This window comes from Miniopterus schreibersii (assembly GCF_964146895.1).
Source record: "Miniopterus schreibersii genome assembly, chromosome: 3".
Classification (NCBI taxonomy): Eukaryota; Metazoa; Chordata; class Mammalia; order Chiroptera; family Miniopteridae; genus Miniopterus; species Miniopterus schreibersii.
This window is the reverse complement of record NC_138103.1, coordinates 30,360,128-30,384,754: the sequence shown is the minus strand read 5'-3', so window position 1 is coordinate 30,384,754 and position 24,627 is coordinate 30,360,128. Positions and strand designations below refer to the sequence as shown.

The 24,627-nt window shown below is 54.4% G+C and overlaps 2 protein-coding genes across 2 annotated transcripts; one reads left to right on the top strand and one right to left on the bottom strand.

The window, feature by feature from the left end:
• The first annotated feature begins 3,791 nt into the window (after nt 1–3,791).
• On the top strand, nt 3,792–9,278 carry GNB2 (G protein subunit beta 2). The gene is made up of 10 exons (XM_081133576.1): nt 3,792–4,208; nt 6,510–6,655; nt 6,868–6,906; nt 7,024–7,130; nt 7,448–7,511; nt 7,596–7,758; nt 7,842–7,908; nt 8,218–8,419; nt 8,508–8,724; nt 8,806–9,278. The coding sequence occupies exons 2-10, from the start codon at nt 6,599–6,601 to the stop codon at nt 8,910–8,912; spliced, it is 1,023 nt and encodes a 340-aa protein (XP_080989702.1). The 5' UTR covers nt 3,792–4,208; nt 6,510–6,598; the 3' UTR covers nt 8,913–9,278.
• A 288-nt stretch (nt 9,279–9,566) lies between these two features.
• GIGYF1 (GRB10 interacting GYF protein 1) lies at nt 9,567–24,581 on the bottom strand. The gene is made up of 29 exons (XM_081133575.1): nt 24,405–24,581; nt 20,985–21,114; nt 19,842–20,070; nt 19,001–19,127; nt 18,852–18,910; nt 18,630–18,737; nt 18,409–18,538; nt 18,203–18,298; nt 17,940–18,051; nt 17,719–17,827; nt 17,302–17,342; nt 16,917–17,087; nt 16,432–16,685; nt 16,193–16,301; nt 15,527–15,664; nt 15,227–15,327; nt 14,842–15,013; nt 14,554–14,720; nt 14,336–14,436; nt 14,134–14,250; nt 13,906–14,006; nt 13,702–13,784; nt 13,448–13,597; nt 13,142–13,369; nt 12,697–12,881; nt 12,440–12,600; nt 12,182–12,348; nt 11,970–12,099; nt 9,567–11,871 (listed from the first exon to the last, which is right to left on the bottom strand). Exons 6-29 carry the CDS (start codon nt 18,662–18,664, stop codon nt 11,819–11,821), a joined length of 3,111 nt encoding a protein of 1,036 aa, XP_080989701.1. The 5' UTR covers nt 18,665–18,737; nt 18,852–18,910; nt 19,001–19,127; nt 19,842–20,070; nt 20,985–21,114; nt 24,405–24,581; the 3' UTR covers nt 9,567–11,818.
• Nucleotides 24,582–24,627: the final 46 nt, after the last annotated feature.

Below are 24,627 nucleotides of genomic sequence, written 5' to 3'. Positions count from 1 at the left end.
AACCATCTCCTTTTTTTCTTTTTTAATAATGTTTTAGCTAAGTATATGGCTAGAGAGTACATTTCTCAGCCTTCCTTACATCTCGCCAACTTCTGAGCAGAAGTTAGTGGTATCCTTAAACAGGAAAGCACTTGTGCTTCCCACCCCCATCCTCCCTTCTCAGTGGATGAGATTCAGGTATATGCTGGTGGAAGCTACCTGGGCCACACTGGACACAGAGATGGATGCTATGTATTGAGGATGGCAGATATGCCCCAACAGTCCTGAAGGATCTATTTTGGGGTTGTTGCTTAAGCCATTGAATTTTTGGGTCTCTATTACAGCAGCTTGGATTATACTAACTAGTTGACCATCCTCTGGATATGTGCAATGAGGAAGTGAGAAACTCCTGGGTGGATGGTGTTAACTGGGCCAAGAAATTCGGAGACAGAGTAGGGTTGGGCAGAGTGGGGTGGGGTAGAAGAAGAGTAACTTAGTTTGAATATCTTGACTGTGAAATGTCTGAGAACAGTGGTGTGTAGTAAATGTTCTAACAACCAATTCTTTGGGAAAGAGGGACCCTGATCTGAAATATTAGCTGATTTGCATGGTGCAAATACGTCCACCATGATAGTTATAAGTTACTACTATAAATATAACTTCACTGATCAAGGAGTGGGGAAGAAAGGTACACAATGGGATTTTCTTCTAGTTGATCTGAGCTGGCAGAAGTTGACTCTAGCACACCACTGTCCATGAGCATTCAGGTGGAGATAGTCAATCTGCAGTCGGATATACACCAAGTCTGCTCATGAAGAGAGACATCTGGGCTGCAGATAGAGGTTTGAGAATTATGAGCAATTAGAGGGGTAGTTAAAATCACAGTAATGAATAAAGTCACCAGTGAATAGCACAGAGAGAGAGAAAAGGAGGCTGAAGTCAGGATCTTGGAAAAGAAACCCCAGTGTTTACAGAATGCCCTGAGGAGGGGAAGAAGGTCAAAGAGAAGCCTGAGAAAGAACAGTCAGAGGAAGGAGGAAGTGTCTCATTACCTGTCAGAGCCAGGTTCTCCACACGTGCTCCAGGGTTTCTTCCTTCTCAGAGGAAGTGGTTGTTCATTGGTCATCCCCTACCTCTCTGTATCCTTCACCTTCCTCACCCACTCCACCCACCCGTCCTTCCCATTATCATCTAAACAAGCTCCAGTAGCTCCCATCAAAACAAATATCTTGACTCCACAGTCTCCTTCCACTGATACTCTACCTTTCTACACCCCTTCCGAGCCAGGATTCCCAAAACCTTGATCACTTTGGTTGTCTCCACTGCCTCATTTCTCACTCTCAGCCCACTGCAAGCAGAACATCCATTGCAAATGCTCTGGCAAAGTCACTAGTGCCTCTACTTTACTCAATCCTACGTGCACTTCCCAGTCCAGTCTTGCTTCATCTCTCTGAAGCATTCAACACAGTTTGCTATTCCCTTTTTGGAACACTCTTTTCTTTTGGTTTCCAGAACTCACATTCTCCTGATTTTCTCCTTAACTCTCTGGCTTCTCCTTTGGCAATTTGTGTTCCTCTGCCTGACCTCAGGCCATCTTGTCTTTTCCCTGAACCTCTTTATGACTTCATCTGCTCTAAAATACCACTCACTCTCAAGGCTCTAATCCAATCCAGGCTCTTCTGCTGAGTCCCAGGCCTGTTTGGACAGCTGCCTCCTGAATAGGCTTCCTTGCACCTCTCCTAGATACCTCAAACCTAATACATCAGAACTTAAAACTTTTGCCCTGGATGGTAGGGGTCAGTTGGGTGGAGCATCATCCATACACTGAAAGGTCACGGGTTCAATTCCTGGTCAGGGCACATATCCGAGGTTGCTGGTTCAATTCCCAGTTGGGGTGGGAACAGGAGGCAACCAATCGATGTTTCACTTTCTCTCTCTCCCTTTCTCTCCCTCAAATCAATAAAAACATATCCTGGGGTGAGGATTTTAAAAAAACAACACACAAAAACTTCTTGATCTTTCTTCTCAAATGTGTCCCTTCCCAAATGTTCTGCTCTCAGTAAGTGGCATTTCCGGGACACTAGTTCTAATTGTTATTTCAATAACCATTTACCATCTGTCTCCTTTGTAAACTGCAAGATCTCTGCATGCAGAGAAGGGTGCATCGCAGTTGTCTCAGTGTCCAGGACAGTGCCTGATAGATCATTCGGATTTGATAAACATTTGCTAAATGAGTTAAAATAGGAAAGCATATTAGCACAGAAACCAAAGTGAGAGGAAGCAGTGTCAGATGACTTATAGAGATTAACAAACTGGGTTTTAGTCCTAGGCTGCTAGTTTTCTAAGTGACTTTAGGGAAGTCACTTTGCCCATCTAGAAATTGAGAGAAAATTTAAGTAAATTATTTAAAAGGTCCCTTCCAAGTTCTAACATTAATTTGACATCTATTATCTACTGCTAATATGTCAGTGAATTGGTAAGTGTACATAAACGGAATTTGTGCATAATTAAGAATGAGACTTTTTTATCATTTTCTTCGAAAACTTGTGCTTTGAAAACTTTTTTTTTTTAAACCCTCATCTGAGGATATTTTTTCCATTGCTTTTCAGAGAGAGTGGAATGGGGCCGGGGGGTGGGGTGGGGTGGGGAGAGAAACATCAATGTGAGAGAGACATCGATTGGTTGCCTCCTGCACCGGGGCCAGGAACAAGCCTGCAATTGAGGTAGGTGCTTTTGGCCGAAATTGAACCCAGCACCCTTCAGTCCAAGGCCAACACTCTAATCACTGAGAAAAACAGCTAGGACTGAAAACTATTTTTTTTTAAACATATATAGTTTAAAAAATATTATTTTTATTGATTTCAGAGAGAGGAAGGGAGAGGGAGAGAGAGATAGAAACATCAATGATGAGAGGTCAGCTACCTCCTGCACACCCCCAACTTGGGTTGGAGCCCACAATCCCAGCATGTGCCCTGACCGGTAATTGAACCTCGATCTCCTGGATCATAGGTTGATGCTCAACCGCTGAGCCACGCCAGCTGAGCTGGAAACTATTTTTAATGGCTATAGTAGAGGCTAAATAAAAAGTGTCTGTTTTGATATTTTACTTTTAAATTGCATGAGGACTCAATGAAGGCTATTCATGTACTTGAACTTTCCAAAGACTTTTCACAATTTGTGGGGATCTCATAACAATCCAAGATGACTTGCAGGGCAGGTAGCTGTCAACACTCTCCTTTTACAGAGGTGGAAATAGGCCTATACTTACATTCTCATTCCTTTACAGGGATGGTGCACAGGGAGATTCTTCCAGAGGCTAGTATTGTTACCATTGCACAGTAAAGTCGCTAAAGCTGTCTTGGTTCATATCTCTACTCTGAAGCTCTAGGAATCATTTCCACTGCTATCAAATGGAAACAAAGCTAGTACTTCATAGTATTTTCGTTAGAATTAAATTAGTATGGAACTCAATAAATATGAGTTGTTATTACAGTGTCATGGAGACCTGTAAAGGGTTCTACAAAAGCCCACCGTTGGTGAGAAACTGCCTCAGCAAATCTTCTTCTCACGGCATTCCCAGCTTCCCAAGGGCCCGCAGCGGCCTCCACTCCTTCCACTCAGGGACTTTCAGAACCGCTGTCCCTTGCCTCTGTCTCCTGGAGGCCTACTCCTGGGCGGGTCAGAATCTCTCCAGCCCTGTCCCCAGAGAGGGGGCGTGGTCTCATAAGGGCGGGGGCGTGACCAAACAGAGAATTGGGGCGTGGAGCTTCCCTTCCCAATCTGGAGCCACCCAATCCGGGAGCACAGGTCACGTGACCAGAGAGCGGTTTCACCCTCCCCCTATGCCGATACCACCTCTTTGAGCCCCAGGGGGGATGTCTTACTCCTTTTCGAGAAGTAAAGCATTAATTTTGGTCCGTTTGCGTCGAAATAATGTGGAGTACTATCTTTGTTTTGACAGAGTCAGTCTTTGCCCCTTAAGTAGTATTTTCCGTTCCGGCCTCCCCCCACTAAGTGTTGGTCTCGCCCAGTCGGGCCCTGGGCGCGGCGGCGACGGCCGCGTCACTGGCGGGCGGGATCCCTCCGCTCTGGGGAGAACAGCTCTGGACGGTTGAGTTGGGGTGATTGAGGAAATCCATCCGCGCGCCGCCTCTGCCGCCTCCGCCGCGGAGGAAGACAGGACCTCCCGCGCTTCTCTAGCGACCCTGGGCAGAGTCCCACCGCCACAGGTACTTACGCTGACAAAAGGAGTCCTCATCCCCCCCCAGCCCCAAATTCCCATGGGGGGTGGTGGGGGACCTTTCATCCTTCCGTCTCCCGGATCTGGCCTCTTGGGAGCGGACGTAACTCCCCAGACCTCCCCTCCCTTCCTCTGGCCCTGGTCGCTCCTAAACCCGGAAGGGAAACTGGGGGACCCTCGCTCCCAATAATGCACGCCCTCCCTGCACCATTAGGCTCATTTTGCCTGACCCCAGATCCCATCCGGGCCCCGCTTGTCTCTTGCTCCCTGAGAAGTTGGGGGCAAATTTGGAGCTTCCTCTAGGCCCCGTTCCGCCCCCTTCCCCCACCCATATCCCCGTTTGCCCCTGGATAGCACCCCTCTTACCCTCACATTTCGCACCCCTGGCAGCATTCATCTTGCAAAACTCCAGAATTCTCAGAGAGGCAGGCAAGGCCGCGAGGCCACCCTCCCTTCGCTACTATCCTATCCTCGATTTGGGTTCTGCCTGTGTTTTCTGGCCCATTACCCTGGAAGGGAGTCCTCGGTACACCTTTCCCTTTTCTAGTCCTAACCCCAAGCCTAGCTCCCGGGAGCCCCCTCCCCGTGCCCAGCTTTCTTTTGGGCAAAATGGAGGTCGTGGGGGCCGGAGGGCCAGGCCCACAGCGCTTCGCAGCGCGGCACCGGCCCGTGCCTTTTAGCTGCCAGATACGAGACCCTCCTTTGCCCCTTCCCCTTCGCCTTGCCAGACTTGCGGAGGCGTCGGCACCGCCATTTCTCCTTGGGACCCCAGCTGCTGTGTGCCCAGATTCGGGGGCCACTGAGGGGGCCCTAGAGGTTGATGGGACTGAGATCTAGGAGCGTCGCCCCCGCCCCCAGCGGCTTCCTCCTGGTTGGCTTCCTTCTGCCCCGGGCCTCTGGCGTTGCCATCCCGCCAGGGCTGCTGGCAGCTAGAAGGAAGGGGCTTTTTTCTGGAGCTGGGGAGGTGGAGTGGGCGCGGGGGGCCTTTGCTTCCTCCCCTCTTTTTCTGAGGGGCATCCCCTGGCGCTGGCGTAGAAAGCTGAACTGAGACAGGGGAAATGTCAGTGGGGAAGAGGAACGCCCAGGCCTGGGGGAAGTGGAAGCAGGGTGGGGGACGCCCGAATCGTCCGAGTGCAGTGTGCGTGGCCAGATCACACAGGTGTCCAAAGTGGGGACAGGACTCCCGGTCCTGGAGCGGAGCCAGCCAGGCCCCTGGGGCCCCAACGACGAGCCTGCGGGCTGGGGGATCCTGGGGTGTGTAGGGCGCAGGGCAGGGCCGCCTGGGGCCGTCGCTCGCCAGCCAGCCAGCGGCGGGGAGAGGAGCAGCTCCGCGCCTCAGGGCGGGGGACCTCTCTTCGGAGCCCTAATTACTTGTGAGCGGCTCCCACGGGCTTTCCGCCGCGCGCCAGGGCGGGCGGCCTAGGCTCTGGAGGGAGCGGCGGCTTGAGGCTGCCCTCCCCGCCACCCTCGCCTCCACCTGCTGCGGGCGGCTAATGGGGCGCAGCCGGCCCAGGGATTATCCGGGTGAGCCGTCCCGAACCTATTAGTGCCCAATCGGCTTTTCCCAAATCCGGTAAACAGCCACTCTTGCCGGTTCTGGGGAGGAGCGGGAGACTGGTCTGGCGGGGGCGGTGGGGCCGGGGGTGGGGTCACCCACCCTACAGGTCTCTGCCTTGGATGTGGTTGCCTTGGCAACTGGGCTAGGGTGGGGACACTTCACCAATGAGGTGCTCTCAGTTCGGGTGACGGTTGCCTAGGCAACCCCACGATCAGCCGAGCTTACCCCTCTGGTCTCCCTCCCCAGTCTAAGCTTGGGGGGTGTGTGCGGAGGGTGTGCGGCTTGTGGGGGTGAATTTAAAGAGGCACCGCCCCTTTTAAAATAAGGTGCTAGTTGGGCGGTGTCTGTGTGGGCGGGGCGGACGCCTGGTCTGTTTTGAAGGGACTCTCCACCCCCTTCACCTCCTCCCCCCAGTTCCTGTCGCGGGTGTCCCGCCCGGGCTTCTGTCCGAGGGAGGGGTTTCCCCTGCGCTTCCTCTTGCACTTCCCGCTCCGTTTCCGGGGGGCGGGAGGAGGATTGTGGAAGTCAGCTATTCCTAGGCCACATCTCCTGTGGCAGAGGCTCCAGGTTCTGCTGGGGAGACTGAAACCACCATTGCCGCCCCCTTTCCCTTCCGCCCGGTGTTCACCCCTTCCTGTCGGCTTCAACTCCGCCTTGTCCCCCTTCTTCTCTGTGGCCTTGGCCTTTCTCCCCTTCTCCCTGGTGGCCTGACGTCAGCCCTGCATCCCTCAGGCCTCGGGCCAGCGGCGAGGAGCTGCCTCCCCCAGCCCCCGTCCCGCGGCCCCCAGCCGCCCCCAACCCCGCCCCACGGGCCCGGCGCCATGAGTGAGCTGGAGCAACTGAGACAGGAGGCTGAGCAGCTCCGGAACCAGATCCGGGTGAGGGCCTAGCGGGCTGAGCTGGGGGTGGGGGACTGAATGGATAGGGCCAGGAGGCTTTGTGTGCTGGACCGGGAGGGGGGAAGGGGTGTTCTTTGTGTGGGGGGGTGTACCCTAACCCCTTACTGTCTTATCCTCTCCACTCCCGTCTCATGTGCTCTTCTCCTCTCCCTCCCTCATCTTGTGCCTCTCTGGCTGGCCATCTCTTACAGGATGCCCGAAAAGCATGTGGGGATTCAACACTGACCCAGGTGAGATGAATCGAGTGCTGGACTTGGGGTTAAGGGGAAGGAGCAAGGGTTTGAGGCATACTGCTTAGTGGACTCTGCCTTCTGACCCTCCCTGACCCATTCTGCCTCCACCTCCAGATCACAGCTGGGCTGGACCCAGTGGGGAGAATCCAGATGAGGACACGGAGGACTCTCCGTGGGCACCTGGCAAAAATCTATGCGATGCACTGGGGGACAGACTCAAGGTATGTGCATGGTTGCAACTGGGTGCTGAGCTTTTGTGTTTGCCCTGGGGCTCAGTTTATAGCAAGCAGAGGGGAGGGGCAGCCTTGCAGATTTGGGGAGATGAACAGGATGCCCATGTTGCTATGTTTGGGAAGACCATGACTCCCAGATATCCCGAGGGGACTGGAAAGAGGACCATACTGACAGGAACTTCTGGGCTACTGCTAGTTGTCTCAGAAGGGCCTCCCACTAGATGAGAAACTGGTAAGAGTGTCCTTCCTCCAGAGGGGGCTTTACACCCTGATCCCTCTGCCTCTCCCTTGCCACTTTCCAACAGGCTGCTGGTCAGCGCCTCCCAGGATGGGAAGCTCATCATTTGGGACAGCTATACCACCAACAAGGTAGAGGTGATACCTGAGGCTGGATGGGGCTGGGCTGTTGGCCCTGCCTGATTTCTCATCCTAGGCACTGCCTCTCCTCCCTAGGTCCATGCCATCCCGCTACGTTCCTCCTGGGTTATGACCTGTGCCTATGCGCCCTCAGGGAACTTTGTGGCCTGTGGGGGGTTGGACAACATCTGCTCCATCTACAGCCTCAAGACCCGTGAGGGCAATGTCAGGGTCAGCCGAGAGCTGCCTGGCCATACCGGTAAGAAGGGCCTGGTAGGGCACAGGTGGGAGGGGCTGTGCTGCCCTCCCTTAGAGACCCGTCTGACCAGCCTCTTTTCCCAGGGTACCTGTCCTGCTGCCGCTTCCTGGATGACAACCAAATCATCACCAGTTCTGGGGACACCACCTGGTGAGGCCCTGCCAGAGATAGGCAGTTGGACTCACCCATACTTCCTGCCTGGGGGACCACTGCCTCAGTTCTCAGCATGTATAGCACACACACCCTGAGCAAGTGAGGGCAGAGCTCTTATTCTGAACATCTAGCCTCCTTCTCCTGTGGTGGGAAGGAGACAAGAGTAGGCTTCGGTGACTCAGTGATTCCTGGTGCCCCTTCCTTGGAGGCTGTCAGGGCTAGGTTCACAAGGTGGAGGGGTAGGGAGGCAGGGAGTCTGCTCTGCCTCCCTCTCTGATCCCTTCCTTCTTCCTGACACCTTTCTAGTGCCCTGTGGGACATTGAGACAGGCCAGCAGACAGTGGCTTTTGCTGGACACAGTGGGGATGTGATGTCCTTGTCACTGGCCCCCGATGGCCGCACCTTTGTGTCAGGTGCCTGTGATGCCTCTATCAAGCTGTGGGATGTGCGGGATTCGATGTGCCGACAGACCTTCATTGGCCACGAATCGGACATCAATGCCGTGGCTGTAAGTTCTGGGCAGGCTGGCTGGCCCCTCTGCACCAGGCTCCTGGCTCTGCCCTGTGTCCTTATTCCACTCTGGTTGTGTCCTGTAGTTCTTCCCTAACGGCTATGCCTTTACCACCGGCTCTGACGATGCCACGTGCCGCCTCTTCGACCTGCGGGCTGACCAGGAGCTCCTCATGTATTCCCACGACAACATCATCTGCGGCATCACCTCTGTTGCCTTCTCTCGCAGTGGCCGGCTGCTGCTTGCTGGCTACGATGACTTCAACTGCAACATCTGGGATGCCATGAAGGGCGACCGTGCAGGTGAGAGCTGGGTGCTGGGTGGGGACAGACTAGGACAGGGAACCCAGGCCAGATGAGTTCTGATGTACTCCTTCCTCACAGGTGTCCTTGCTGGCCATGACAACCGTGTGAGCTGCCTCGGGGTAACTGATGATGGCATGGCTGTGGCCACAGGCTCCTGGGACTCCTTCCTCAAGATCTGGAACTAATAGCCCCAACCCCAACTGGGCCCGGCCAGGAGGGGCCTTGCCCACGCCCACACTACAGGCCGGGAGCTTTGGGGCTGGGGCACATGAGCCTCCCTCCCCTGGCCACAGGGCCTTGGGTCCCTGCTTCCCTACCCAGGTTTGGTTCCTCCCGGGGCCCCCACTGTGGAAATAAAGATGGGAATAGAATGGGAGAAGAGGAGCAGAAAGCCCTCCTCCTTTAGCTGCCCTGGGGTCAGGGCCTCATCCCCCTGGAGGGTCAGAGGCAGGAGGTAGAAACTCCAGGGGCTGGCTTTTTTAAAACTGGTTTTATTTTAATTTTTATTATATTTTCAGTTTTTCCATAAAGGAACCAATTCCAACTCTGTACCTGGTCTCCTCTTGCTTGTGTTTTCCTTACTTCAGGGAGGGCATATCAACTGGGGGATATGGGGCCCTTACAAGTAGGGTGCCAGAAAGGAAATCCCACTTTTCCTCAGACCAAAGCTAGACTCATAAGCAGGACCTTTTGCTCAGCTGGGTTGTAGGTGTTCCTCCTAAACACACACAACCCTCCATTCTAACCACCCCCTGCCTGCAGCTCTTTTGAATTCCCAGCTCTGAGCTCTGCCTTTCTGTCCCCTACACCCTCTTCCCCCAAGAAAAGATGCAGAAGCAGAAAGGGAACACACACCAAGTTTTATTGGGGGGAGTATTTACAGGGGCAGGTAAAAGAGGGAGGAGTAACAGGGTGGGGAGATTGTAGGTTCAAGGCAGACAAGGGGATACAGAAGGCCACTGCACCCGCCCCAACCCCAGGAAGGGCAGGAGAGCTGGGGCCCAGGAAGATGGGCTGGGAAAGGACAGAATGGGGGATGAGTCCCTGGGCTTTGGAGGGCTCAGGGGCTTGTAAACATTGACCACTCTCAGAAGGGGATGGGGTGGGAGAGGGCTCCCCCTACACTTCCTCACAGGGTTAAGGCCTCTCCAGGCTCAAGGGCCCCCTAAGTTCAAAGTCTCTTTAGCTGGGGGGGGGGGGGGGGAGGGGAAGAGAGGGGAAGAGTGTCATCCCCCCTCCCCCTGCATTGGCTGCGGCAGGGGTGGGGGCAGTTACATTCAGTCACAACAGTACTCCCCCCACACCTCTAATGCCGCCAAATACTGGCGCAAAGAAAGGGGGAGCTGGGGGGCCAGCAGCAGCAAGACATTTCCCCCTGGCCCATCACCCCCTTATTGCTTAAGAGAGAATATTGTCTTTTCACGGACGCTAACACTGTTGAAACCAGGGAGAAGCAGGTGGAGGGAGCCCCTCCACCCCCAAGGCCAGCTTTGTTCCCCCAACACTGACCCAGTTGCCACTTTGGTGCAAAACAAACAAAAAACCCCAAAACAAAAAAATGTGGTCTCTCGGGATGGATGGGAAAAGAAAACTGGGGCCACTCCCCATTTCCCCAGGGCAGGAAGGAGAAATACATTCATGGAGGGGAGGCAGTGGCAGAATCCTGCCCTAATACTGCGCTCTGAGCAGTGAGGTCAACAGGAGAAATTAGATGAGAAACCCAAAAGGTACAACTAACTTAAAACACACACACACACACACACACAAATGGAGACAAACCCAGGCAGGTGATTGGGAATAGGTCTGTTAGCAGAAGGACCACCTCCCCCTGACTTTGGAGAGACAGACACTTCTATTCTTGACCCCCCTCCCACCTTACCCAACATTAAAAACGCATCAGGGGAGCAGAGAGGGGAGAGGCCACTTCACTCCTCTCCAGTTTGGTCAATGGAGGGGTCAGGGCAGAGCTGGGTGGTCCACATCCCATATAGCCAGTCAGCTGCAGGTGGAGGGCTCCCTTCTAAAAGTCCCCACACTGCAACCTGATGCCCCAAGTTGCCCACTCCTTTGGCCTCTGGGGCCCCTCCTCTCACCCCCTTCACAGGAGAAATAGTCATTAAGTGGTGCCTCTCTCTAGCTCCTAGAGGAACTGCTCTGCCCCCACCTCACTCAAGGGGGCACAGCAGGGGCTTGTGGCCCAAAGAATACATTCATGTGGCAAGGCAGGGAGCTGGGGCTTTCGGCTTCACATCCAGTCCCCCTATGGCAGAGGTGGGGGAAGCCCCTCACCAGGGCCAGAGTGGAAGTTCTGCCACCCTGACAGCCAGATGAGGTTGGCACTGGCTGGTCCTCTGCCATCTACCCCATCAACCACCTGAGGACAGGAGGTGGCCTGGCCCATTTGTGCAACTTTCCCCCAAAGCAGCAAAGCCAAGGGGCTTCTTTAGCCCCAACCCCAGACACCTCTGCCACAGTCATAGCAACAAGGGGGCCTTTCACAGCAGTCTGGCCGGTGGGGCTGAGGGGGCCTCGCTGTGCAAACTGCTGGCACCCCAGCTTCCAGTTACCCCAATGGCCCACCTGGCAGGGCAGGGAGGGTAAGTGCAGCCTTGGGGGCCAGGCAGGACAGACGGGTGGGGCCATGTCCCCACTGCCCCAAAATAACAGTGTTTTTTCTTTCAGCCTCCTAACCTTTTTTTTTCATTGTTTTTCTTTTTTTCTTAAAAAAAACAAAAAAAAAACACCAAAATTTCTGTGGACCTTCCATTGTCACCCCCACAATCCCCAGAGGGGAAACGGGTGCTTAGAGTCTAGTTTTTAACAATTTTTTTTGTCTCTCCTAACGTTTTCTTCAATGTTTAAAATTTTTTTAAAAGAAAAGGAAAAAAAAAACCCCTTCCCCCCAATCTATTAAAGTGCCTCGTGGTGGGTGAGTTAAGGTGCATTGTGTGGTTTGTAACAAGTGCTGGGGACCCTGCCCCTGCTTTCTCCTATGCTCCTTGTTGGGAGCCTGCAAGCTGGGGACCCAAGAGTCCAAGCTGCTGCTGTTGCCCCTGGCCTACAGCCCAGGGAGGCTGGTGGGACGGGCTGGTCAGTAGTCATCCACGCTCTCGATCTCACCAGAAGGTCCGTGCAGGGAGTACCCTGAAGCCGGAAGAAGCTGGGTTTGAGCTCTTTCACCCATAGGTGCCTGCTCCATACTGACGAAGGACCTCCTTACTGGCCCCAACCCCAAAACATACCCAAGATGCTAGGGTCCGAGTGTAGCATCAGTGCCCGCCTCTTGGCCTTGCTGCCCTCCCCAGGGCCAAGTTTGGTGCTGTGATTGGTCTGAAAGGCGGTCTGCAGAGAGCCGCTGCTCAACCAAGCCTCCTGCCGGGCAACAGAGAGGGAGGGGGAGTCAGGAGGGTGCTGGGCAACCTCATCCTCACCTGCAGGGGATGTGAAACCTCACCTGCTGTTGCTGCTGCCTTTGTTGGCTGGCTTTCTGCTTAGCCCTCCGTTCCAGGAATTGTTTGGCAAATTCTTTGGCTTCCAGCGTGTCCCCCAGGCAGGAACGAATATAATCGTGGACATCATAGGGGGATTCCACCTCTTTGAGGATCGCTACAGCCATGGGCACTATAGGGCAGGACGGTGGCTGTCAGGGCCCACCTGATGCAGGTCTGGCACCTCTGGCCCAGACCAGCCTCCCAGGGTCTGCCACCTTTACCATCCAGGCTGCCCGTGGTGCTCAGTGTGTGCAGCATTTGCTCACACCACTGGGTGAAGCCATCCTGGGGCCTCGGAATGCCCTGTAACAGCTTCAGCAGCTTCTCTTCCTCCTCTGTCTTTTTGCGCACAGGCCGACCTGACAGGTGGCTGTACGAGTCACTAGGTGGGATAAGGATAGATCAGAGGCAAGAGATCAACTCAGGTATTTCACATCCTTCCAGCCCTAGTCCAGACCCTGCAGGTGCTGGCACCCACCTGAGAGAGGGGCTGCTCCGGCTGTTCTTCAGGCCCAGGCTGCGGGCCAGGCTCCCGCTGCTCTTGACGGTGTCCTCCCAAAGCCCCAGGCTGACACTGCTGCCCCCACTCTTGTCAGGTCCGCCCCACAGCGGACCAGACTCAGATACCCACTGGTTCACTGGGGTAGCGCCCAGGCCCCCAAGCTGGTATAGATGGCAGGAAGTCAGGGTGGCCCAAACAGGAAAAGAAAGCTAAGTGGGGAGGCTTATTTATGTGTTTGGGGGGGGGGGGGGGGCGGGGCAGGCGCAGCAAAGTAAGGACCACACAGAAGAGAGATCCTTCAGAGTCAGATATGGACCAGTGCTCCCCACCCCACACCCAAGCCACCCTGAGAGCTGACTGGAAGGGATTCCTGAGGGCCCAAAAGTAGCAAGTAAACCAGGAAAGGGCTCAGCCTGCTCACCACACGGTGGTTGGGGGCCTGCGCCCGTGATGATTCCCGAGGCGGAGGCTGCTTATGCAGCTGTCGCTCACCCTCCAACTGCAGCTCAAGCAGCGTCTTCATGGAAAGTCCTTGCTTGGCCAGGCCAGCCCACAGGGGGGGCGGGGAGCTGGGTGCAGGGGGCACTGGGACGGCGGCCACTGCCTGCTGCTGCTGCAGCAGCTTCAGTAGTAGCTCCTGCTGCCGCACCTGAACCCGAGAGACAGTGAGGGCCAGCAACCTGGCCCCAAGCTAGGCCCAAGGCCGAGGGCTCAGTTGGGCACCCACCTGTTTGCGCCGAAACAACTCCTCTTCCTCCTGCCGCCGCTTCTGCTCCTCCTGTTGCTGCTGCTGCTGCTGGCGTCGCTTCTCCTCCCGGCGCTTCCGCTCCTCCTCCTCCCGCTTCACCCTGAGCTCCACTTCTCTGCGCTCTTGGAACTGACAGTCAATAAGATCAGGCATCAGACATAGGGGCACCCTGACTTCCCTGCCTCAGTCCAGCCCTTGACACCAAGAACTCCAGCCCCAGGATGCCAACTCACTTTATGTTGCAGCTGGAGTTGTTCTAGAATTGGACCCTGAGTCGAAGAGTTAATTGGTATGTCCCAAAGACTGGCCTCACCGCCTGCAGAAGGCAAAGGCAGCTGCAGGAGGGAGCTCAGGCCCCCTGGACTGAAGCAATCTGAGGGTGAGGTACGGCCCCTGAGCTCCCTACTCCCCCAGAGACTGCGGGGCTGGCCACACACCTGATTGTGATGAGGCTGAGGTATGTATATCCCAGAGAGAGCCCGAATCTGGCACCGACAAGGACCGGTTCATCGTCGGGAGCAGGTTCTGGTCCCCACCTCTGAGGAGCGAAGCACTAATTCTCAGCAATCTAAACCCATCTCCAGGCTTGCCCATCCCCCCACGTTATATATCCTGAGGGCTCACACAGTCAAGTAAAGACTGAAGAGACAGAGCAGCCCACAGACCTGGGGGGTTTGAGAGCTTGGAGCTGCTGTAGAAAGGCGGTGAGCTGCTGCTGCTGCGGTGGCGTCAGCTCCCCCAGAGCCACCTTTTCCCGGAGCCCACATTGCTGGAGGGGGCGGCTGTGGAAAGCAAGACAGGCGTGAGGGGATCCACCCATACAGTCTGTACCTATCCCTATTTACAGGCCCTTCTAGACACCTGTACCTGTTGACCAGCTGAAGAAACTGTTGGTGCTGCAGTTGCTGATACAAGGCCGCTGCTGCCAGCTCCTGTTGCTTCTTCAGACGCTCCTGGTCCATGTTTCCCTGAATTAGGGTGAGAGTATTCCCACAGCTTTGACCTTATCATGCTCCACACAACCAGTGGACATCCATCAGGCTCCTGCCTCCCCTTCCTGCCCCCCCAAAGGTGGGTATGCTCACCAGCAGTGGGGGTGGCGAGGGCCCGGGGGCAAAGGGCACACGACCCCACATCTTGATCACCTCACCAAGTGGCTGGAAGCCCTCATCGCAGCCACGCTTCACAAGCAGGGCCATGGAGAAATAGCCTGCCTGGAACCACTCTGCCATTTCCTGTGTTGTGAAGGGGCCTGGACAGACAGAAAGGGGGCTTCGGTCAGAAAGGTGTGCCAAAGGAACCCTGAAAGAGAATGAGGGTGTGCCCCCGCCCCTAGCAGCCCCTCCTACATGCCCTCCACTCCCCATGGGCACCTTGGATCTCTCCCTGTGGATCCTTGTAGAACCACTTCCGGGCTGCACCATGGCTGAGGGGAAGGGCAGTGGCAGCTGCAGAGTGTCGCAGGCCCTGGGCGTGCATGGCAGCTGTGAATTGCTCCTCCTCCAGAGAGCTGTCCTGCAGGGATGCCACAAGCTTCTCTGCCTCCTGGGACCCCAGGGAGAGAGGGAAGGCTCAACTGCCCAATCACAGCAACAGCAGGACAGGGCTTGGGCTAAGGTCAAGCTGAGGTGAGCTGGATGCAGTGGGACAGATGGGGAAGAGCTTGGTACCCAGACACAGACAGACTAGCAATGGCTTTCTGTCCCCCTGTAGGGAAGGATCCCTAAAGCCTTCTTAGGCTCCCTGCCCCCACCCAACCTGCTGCAGGTGCTTCAAGCCTTCATCATCTTCTAGATCTCCAGGTGGGCCAGGGGGTGAGCCCACCACAGGACTCAGCTGCATTCCCCTCAAATCATCTCCTGGGAACAAAGGAAGGAAGGTGGAATGGAGGGTCCAGAAAAGGTGCAAGACAGTCCCCTATTCACCCTTATTCCAAAAAATCAGGCTCTACTCTAGCCCCCCACAAACACCTGATGCACCACCTTCCCACAAGGAAGAGGAAGGTTTTCCCCGCCATCCCTTTGCTCCAGAGAAAGGGCAGCCCCACCCTATGGGTACCTTCAGCAACTGGCAGGTCTTTTTCCACAGCATCACCTCCTTCTCCATTAGCTCCCCAGAGCGGGCCCAAGGTAGCCAGTGGGGATGGAGAGCTGGACTTCTCCTCTGGAGGTGGCAGTGGGGTCAGTTCCTTCCCACCTGAAAGACAAGGGTTATTAATAGAATTCAGAACCAAAGAGCTAGGCGGCCTTAAAAATGATTTAGCACAAGCCCTCCATTTGTGGCCAGATCTTAGGCCTCTGGGTATAGAGTCCACCAACTTAACTTTGGTCAACTCTACTAACATTCAGTGACTCATCATCACAAACCCGACTTTGCATACTTCCTCCTTTGCCCCTACAACACTGGACACTGGCACATGTGTCTATGGCACTGTCCAGGGCTGTATGCACAATACCATAAATTTACTACTGTGTTCTACATATTCTTCAAGGGATTTGCAAAGGTCATTTTGATCATGCTTGATTTTTAAAAAATCAAGCCTTTAAGACACAGCCCTGCTGTTTCCAAGTTCCTCCCCACACTAGTCAGTACCTGCTTTTCTGGAGTTTCCAAGCAGCCTTCTCCTAAAGGTGAGTGGACAGTTCCCTGGTGAGGGAACCCTCTGCCCACCTGGCCCGGCTCCAGGCTCTCAGGCCTTCTCCTCATCCCACCCTGCAGGCTTACCTGCCTGGGGTCCCTCCTCATCCAGCCCTTCGGAAGGCTCTTCTTCCTCTTCCTCCAGACCCTGGAAGTCAAGCTCCTGCTCCTCAGGAATGGACTCCTTGGGGCTCTTCTGCATGGGATTAGAGAAAAGAATGGGAGGTGAGGTGCAGAGGATAAACAAGTGGGAGTAGGAGGAACTCACTGGAGCAGGTTCCCACCAATCTCTAATAAAAATCTTCCCCTGACCTCCTCATGGGTACCTTGAGAGGCAAGAAGGCCCCGGAGGCATCGAAAGTGCCCATTTCTTCATCCTCATCGTCCAGGCACCACTCTGGGAGCCCATCCTTGTCGTCATCAAAGCCATCAGGCCCTCGGCACCTCCGGAGGTGAGAGCTGCCCCCCCCACCCCGCCCCTCCTCTTCACCACACCCTCCTCGATCTCCTCTCAAATCAAATTCAAACTTTCGACGCCGGTCCCCATGTTCCCGCCAGCCAGCAGAGCGGGGGCCACCATCTGTGCAGGAAAAGTCGGAGAAGGAGAATCAGTATCCCAGTGGAGGTAGAGGCTCTTCTTCCACTGCCCACAGGACCCCTAGGAACCCTGGCATTTGCAGGACTTCTCCCCCCACCCACCTCACTCCAGAACACTTTTAGTTCCCTCTGTGGGGCCATGAAAGCCCCGTGCATGGGAAGCTTTTGCTGCCCCTCTCTGCTTCCTACAACACCCATCTAGACCCAATCTCACCAGGGCTGGCTGAACGCCAACGGTCACCATCTCGCCGGGGTCCTGCCCCAAGTCTCCAGCTGCCCTCCTCCTCTTCCTCTTGCTCCTCCCGGAGAGAACGCCAGTTCTCGCTATCTGAGCGGGCATGTTCCTTCCTCGGACCAGCCCCTCCCTCCTCAAACCCGGATCGTGCTTGGGGGTGGGGGAAGACATAGTCAGCAGAGTGGCAGCCACAGTCCCTAGAAGACTCTTTCTATAATCTTCACTGATAAAGACGAGCCCAGCCCTAGGTCCTCCTGCCCCGCCCTGCACCTTCCCCAGGAAAAGCCCCCCTCACTGGGGCCTCCCATTTCCACCCACCACCCATGACCTTCAGGGCCTGGAACCTCCCTCACCACTATCATACCTCCGTCCCTCCTGGCCGACTTCTCAAACCGCCTCTCACCTCTGTAGGATGGAAAGGTGTTGGTCAAAGGAGGACAGCTTCCCCTCCCTCACTTTTGAGATCTCTGCACACCTGTCCATTCTGCTCTGAGAAACGTGGAGGGAGGGAGGGGATGGGGGACTAGGCAAAAGTCAGACCTGGGAGGGAGCCCAAGGGGGCAAACAGAACAGAAGATTACAGGACAAAGTGGGGACCAAGAGAATCAGAAGGAAAGGGCAGGGTCGCAGGGGTCAGAGGGAAGACAGCGCGATCGCTGACCAGGGCTTATTTGGTCAGACAATAATGACAAAGATCTAAGCCTTTCTTCATGGGACCCTGAATCTTAACCCTACGGCTTCTCTCTGCCCTGTCTCTATGCCATCTCCTTCCAGCCTGCACCTGTCATCCCAACTCTGGCTACGCTGGATCTCCCGGGGGTTTCGACCAAAGGCCCCGTCGCCTTCTTCAATGCTTCTTTGGTAAAAGCAACTGTCACCACGGCCACGGCCTGGAATAAGAATGAAATACACATGGGAAACTTGCCAGATCACCTCTGTACATCTTCAAGACCAATGGCCCCCACCTCCTGCTACCCCCAGAACATGTTATCAGCCCCCTACCTCGGCTCCGAGTGCTGCCCCTGCCACGGGAGGCGCCACCTGGGGTGGGGCCAGCCCCTTTCCCCATCAGCCTCAGCACAGCCACACTGTTCACTGACAGGGAGAAGTTTCTCTGAGGAGGGAGCCAGGGGTGGGAGTGAGGACCCAGATACCTGACTGCCCCCACCCTGTCCAGAACTGTACCCTCTACCACCTCCCAATCCAGCCCCCCTCCAAGATGGAGCCTCAGTGCCCCACCCCACAGCTAACCCAGCCGGCCCCACCTGCTCCTCCTCGGTCAGAGGCTCCAGTGCCAAGGGCTGCAGTGGCTCTTCCTGTAGCACCGCAGCAAATTCCTTGTCCTGCAGCTCATCAGGGACCTGTCAATCAGGGCAGGAGGGCCAAGATACCACATGCTCCTGGGACCTCTCCACTAACTAAAGACAGACATGCTACTGGGCAACATACCCAACCCATACCCGCCCCTCACCTTGTTCTCCTTGACATAGAGGGCCAGCATCTCCTCTCGCCCATATCGATAGTCCGCTAGCTTGTATTTGGGCATGGCAGGAGATGGGGGCGGGGAGGCCACGCTGCCACCGCTAGAAAGTGCCCTCAGCCTAGAAAAGGAACACAGAGAAGAAAGACAGGAGTTTGAGCAGCTCTATACTTCCTGGCTTCCCCAAGCCACCCAAAGCACGTCTGACTTACCACTCAGGCCCAAAGTTGAGAGTCTCTGCTGCCATTGTGGAGCTGGTTGTGTCCTAGAGATCGGAGATGAGCAGGAGTGGGAGGACCTGGAGTTCACTCTCCAAACACCTGTGGAGGCAGAGGGACAATGGGGTTAGAGACAGCATACCCAGATAACCCTGAGAGGATGAAAAATAGGTCCCCACCTTGGTGGGCACAGTGATGGACTCTAAAAGGACTCACCTAAACCAGCCACGTGCCACTCACACCATGAGCTAACCAGAGTCACAACAGTGGAAGACCTGGGGGGAGGGGAGGAAACAGGGCAGCTAGAACCCTTCTGCTTCTGCAGGAGTGCCCTCCCTCGCCCCAGACACACCTGGCAGTCTTACTCTGTGCAGCAGGTAGAGTGAGAACCAGCCTCTCTTCAGGCAGGAGCGAACCAGGGTCCCCAGACTACTGTATATTGGTTTAACCGCAGTGGTACCCAGGGAGGGACCTTCACATCTGGGAAAAATCCTTAACAAGAGGTGAGGAGAAGAAGGTGGGTTAAATTAATGGGTCAGATGGGTCTCCCTGCCTCTGGCTCCCCTCTGCTCTGTATAATGGTGATCACAGACCCTGCTCCTTCTCATCTCTGTCCCTCACATGTTTGGCACCATGAACAGTTAAGTCACTCAGAAAAGCCTGACTGAGGTGCTAGAGGTGGGCAGAGAAAATGCCAGGCACCTCTCTAGGTCTCAGCACTGTGGCTGCATGGCATAGCATTCAGTAAGGGAATGGTTAGGGTTTGCATGGACATTCAGGACAAAGATAAAACAACAACCAACCAAACAACAACAACAAAAATCCCACTGGAACCACAAATATTTCAGAGAGAAAAAAGGTCAGTTATAGAGAGAAGGATTAGAAATTAATCTGGGAGAAAAATTACTTCCCTTCTGAAAAATTTCAGAGCTGGCTACTTGGTGGCTAGAATCCAGAGACACAGTTTTAAAAGAAACCCAGTACAAGGGGAGTGGGGTTGGAGATGCTATTGCAGGGACAAAGGTGGGGCATACATTGAAGGTTGCATGAAGGCAAGGCAAGCCAGTGCACCCATAAGCTGGTTTACCAAACAGGAACCAACACCCAAACCCCTTCCCCAGGATCAGGAGGAACCCAAGCATAAGCAAAAAGAGCCAAGAAGGAAACAAAGTTATGATGATACAATTTGCGAAGAAGGTCCCTCACCATAAAGTACAAATAAGGTCAGAGTTGCTGAGGCTGACAGAAATGGCAGCGTTGGCAGTGACCTGTCCCTCTAAGGACTGGTAGAGGACGCTCTCAGGAGGCAGCTCATCCCTGGAGGTTCCGGGCAAGCAGGGTCTCAGGGAGCTGCGCAGAGATTCCCTCACTGGTTGGGAAGGAGGCTGGAATGGAACGCCTCCACAGTGCCCATCAACTCCAAGACTCCACGACTCTAGGAAGGAACGAAGAAGTGTTTCTACTAGAGGGGCCAAGGGGCAGAGGCTCTCTCACCTACAGCTGCATACCAGAAGACAACACAAAACTCCAGGGTAGACACAAGACCCACTCCCAGAATCCCAGTATCCTAGGGTGAAACGGAGCCTTTAAGACCAGCTAGAATGGGGCTGACCTCCCCCAGCACGGGCAGCTCTTCTACAACTGTTCTGGCTGGATATTTCTGGTGATGGCACACATGGCCATCAGAAGAAAGTGTGTTGAAAAGCTCTTCCCTTCATGGAATTCAAGTAGGCCTCCCCAGACAACAGAGTAAGGTTATTTCTTTCAGTGCTACAACCGTTATGTAATTTGACCAATGGATGAGCCTTGAAGACTTTGTGCTAAGTGAAACAAGCCAATCACAAAAGAATAGATATTGTATGATTCTTCTTAAATGAGATTCCTAGAGGAGTCAAATTCAAAGAGACAAGAGAGTAGAATGGTAGGTGCTGAGGCTATGAGGCAAGAGAAGTTGTTAAATGGGTTCAGAGTTTCAACTGAAATGAGACAAATGAAAAGGTTCTGGAGATGGGTGGTGATGATAGCTGAACAATATCAATGTATTTAATGTTGCAAAACTTTACACTTAAAAATGGTTAAAATGGTGAATGTTATATTTTACCACCAAAAAAAAGAAAGAAAAAAAGGTTTAGGGAAACCAATAAAAGGCATTTAGGGATAGCTATCACAAATCTAAGTCTTTTCCATTTCAAGAAAAACACCTCCAATTCCTTCAAACAAACCTCAGGAGAGGCTGTTCTGAGCCTCCTCCAGTTCACTCCAGAAGAGCCCATCTTCTAGAGGAACAACGGAGTCCTGTGGCATAGAACGCTGCTGTGGGGAAAAGGGAACAGAAAAGGGACAACTCACCCTTCCACCCTGCCAAGGAGTGGCAAAGGCGGCACTCCTTGGTGCTTTCCACGGCTGGCCTTTGCCTTTCTGTCCTGGTTGCAATAAGCAAAGTGAAGAAAAACGGCTCCCAGTGTGAGAAGCAGGAAATCTGCAGAGGCAAAATGAGAAGCAGTCAGGGGTCGGGGTGGGGAGTACAGGAACAGTTGAGGAAAAAGGCCAAACTCCAGGTGGGCTGAGCAGGAGGAGGATCTGGTCCCAGAGCTGGTGGCTAACTGGCCCTTCCTTGCCAAGCAGCACGCATGCCTTCCACAATTTCCACCCCTCTCAGCAGGTATGTGTCTTTCTACATGCTTCCTCAATGCCAGCGGTTCTCAACTTGGGGAGTAGGGGGAGACTCTGCTCCCTGGAAGACATCTGACAAAACCTGGAGACATCTGGTTGGCATGACTGGAAGGTGCTACTGGCATCTAATGGGTAGAGGTCAGGGATGCTGCTAAACATCCTACAATGCATAGGACATCATTTCACAACAGAGAATTATCTGGCCCAAAATGTCAATATTGCCATGGTTGAGAAACCCTCCTCTATGCCGCGAGCAGAGGTAATGCCTATTTTCTGTTTATGGGGAAGAATGAAAGACAAGAGATACCAAATTTACTGCAGTTCATTCTCCCCTCTGAAGAGCAAGAAAAACAATTCCCTAATTATACTGTCCCATAAGAGAAATCTGAAACCATGACAGGAGGGAAATCCTTGGGAATATTTTAAAAAATTGTCCTAAGTTTCTCTATTACAAACTTTCAAAGCCAAGCATTCGGATTCCTTTGCAGTGAAGGACAGGGAGGGAGAGTCAGCAGGCAGAGGAGTGGGGACAAGGCCTTTCCCAGCTACTTGATCTAAGGATCTCCTCACAGGCTCCTTCCAGCTGAGCCCCCACCCCTTGCCCTGCCCTTAGCATCTGCTTGTCTGGCCTACCAGCTCCTCTTTCTCAGGCCTTAGTATATCCTCACTCTCCTGGCATCTGAATTATTGCTATTAAAAGGCTGCCCCCTGCCGGAGTCAAGGAGACAGGACACAAATCGATCCTGGGTGCTCACAAAAGGCACAGGAACAGGAGGGGAGCCTGTTCTCTGGGGTTCAGAACTCACAGGAGAAGGTAAAGATCCAGAGAATTGTGGTCCCAGTACACACTAAGTTAAGAACATTATTTCCTCATTCCATCACCCCTAAAATTAGCCCCAATCCAGAGCAATGTGCCTTGGCACAGAAAGGTACCACTATTAACAGAAGTAGAATCCCAAATTCCCCAACATTTGAGCAACTGCCCAGCCCCAAGCCTGTCGGAGGTGACTCCGCCCTTTGTCAGGATGGAAAGATTCTCCCTGCATGGTAGTTGAGAACTCTTTGAGGCTTAAAAAACAGTATAAGCCCTGGCTGCTGTGGCTCAGTTGGTTGGAGCCTAGTTCCAGTACAATTCCCAGTAAGGGCACATGCTCAGGTTGCGGGTTTGATCCCCCATCTGGGCATGTGAGGGAGGCAACTGACCGATGTTTCTCTCTCTCCCTTCCTCTCAAAAAACAAACAAAACACACAAACAGTCAATAAAAATTTATGAAAACAAACAAAATTATGCAAGCTGGATCCTCTCGGCTGTTCAGCTATCCCAGCTCTACTCTCTGAACCATCCTGACAAATGCTGCCCCTCAGCATGTCTACTAGTTAACAGTTTTCAAAGCATTTCCATACTTTAACTCATTTGATCCCTTCTGCCCACTTGCCCCATCTTGGACTCCAGCCAGGGAAAACAAGGAAGACAGGCTGCAGCTGCCCCAGTAGGGGACCCGGAGGTCCCTAGACACTCTATCTAGGCTGGAGAACCAGAACCAGAACTCCCAAGCATACTTTGTGAGTTTTAAGCCATTTTACATCTGTTAGAATTTTGTAAATCTTTCACATAGCTGCCTCTTTTCACCTTCTCTGCTCTGAAGTGGGGCTATTTTTTTCTATTCCAAACTCCAACCACAGACGTAAAAGGGAGGGCAAACTGGGGTCCTTTAATCCATCAAATCACACACAATACTAACACATCCACTGGCTGAAAAAGCCAGACAAGGAGTCTAAGAATACAACTCACTTGACTGTAATCACCATTTGGTACCTGGATCCCAGGCCATGGCAGCAACACAAAGTCCAGATCTGCCCCAACCTTTCCCAATGACATGCTAGACCTACAATGCAGGAAATAAAACCGGAGCTGGAGTGAGGGTAGGTGTCCTGGGACTGCACAGCGAACAGTACAGATGAAAGAGCCAAAAAGCAAACTCCCACACACACTGTGAGCGCAAAGGGGGCCCGCCTGTTGGTACTCATGGTGTTTCAATTGCAGAGGCAAGTTGGAGGCTCTTGGTGGGAGCTAAGTTGCAAGTGGCATGTGAGCTCAAAGAAGCAGCGCAGAGGGTGTGTAAAGGTTGATGATCTTTGGGAAAGAAGCACTGAAAAGCAGAAGGGGTAAGACTGGGTGGCTGGAGGGAAGAACCGGTCAACAAGTACTGATTTAGCATCTCCAAGGGCCAGAGTTACGATGGACCAAACCTGGAAGCTTACTGGGAATTCCAGTAATGACTGGGTAAGAGGTATAAAATGGGGATCTCCTTAAAGTTAACGAGAAAAAAGAAAAAGAAAAAGAAAAAAAAGGCAGTGTGACAGGGGCCGTAGCTGGAGAGTTTGCTGCATCAGGGGAGATGGGCCGGGAAGGGCCCAGCCTGGCAACAGAAAAGACTAAAGTGTAACACCGCCGGGGAACCGGGAGGAAGGAGACCCCGATGACCAAGCATTAATGTCGCCGGCTGAAAGTAAATTAAGGTGAAGACCCAGTATAGGTGTTGTGGTTATGGGGAAAAGCTTCCACGTTAGCCAAAGTCGTGCAATGCTTGGACTTTAAGACCCGCAGGGCCCAGCTGATTCCAACATGAACTCGGAGGCACGCTGAGGAATCTCCAGGGAGCGCTGGGCATTCGGAGTCGGCGGACCTCGAGCGGGCCAGGCGGAGGATGCTGGCGGGGGGAGACCGGGAACCCTGGCCGGATTTTGGAGGGGTCGAAGAACTACCGTTAGGAGCGCGGGGGTGGGAAGGAGGCGGGCCGCCCGGAGGACAGCGTGCCCTTCAGGGAGGGGCGCCAGGTGCACCCGGCGCGGGCAGCCGCCCCCTGAGAGGGAGCGCGGCGCTGGAGGCCGCGCCGGGGAAGGGGCTGAAGGGAGGGCCAGAAGGCGGACGCACCGGGTGGCAGCGGCCTCGGGAGGAGCCAGGGGAGGTCCGTGCCGGTAGCCCGCGCTCTGGCTTTGGCTCTTGCAGGCTCGGCGCGGCCGCCTCGGCGTCGGGGGCGGGCCTGCCCCGGGCCCGGCTGCGGTCCGGGGGCCGCGGGGCCGCCGAGCGCTTACCAGGGCTGGTGGGAGGCGCGAGGCTCCGGTCGCGGGGCGTGGGCGGCGGCAGGCAGCGGCGGCAGGCGGGCGGGCGGCGCGCGAGCGGCGCGCGGCTGGCCGGGGGCGGCGGAGGCGGCAGGGGAAGGGGCGCTGGCGCTCCCGCGGTAGCCGCTCCTCTCTGTTTGTGTTTGTAGCAAGATGGCTGCCCGCCTCGCACCACGTGACGCGGACGCGGGGCCGC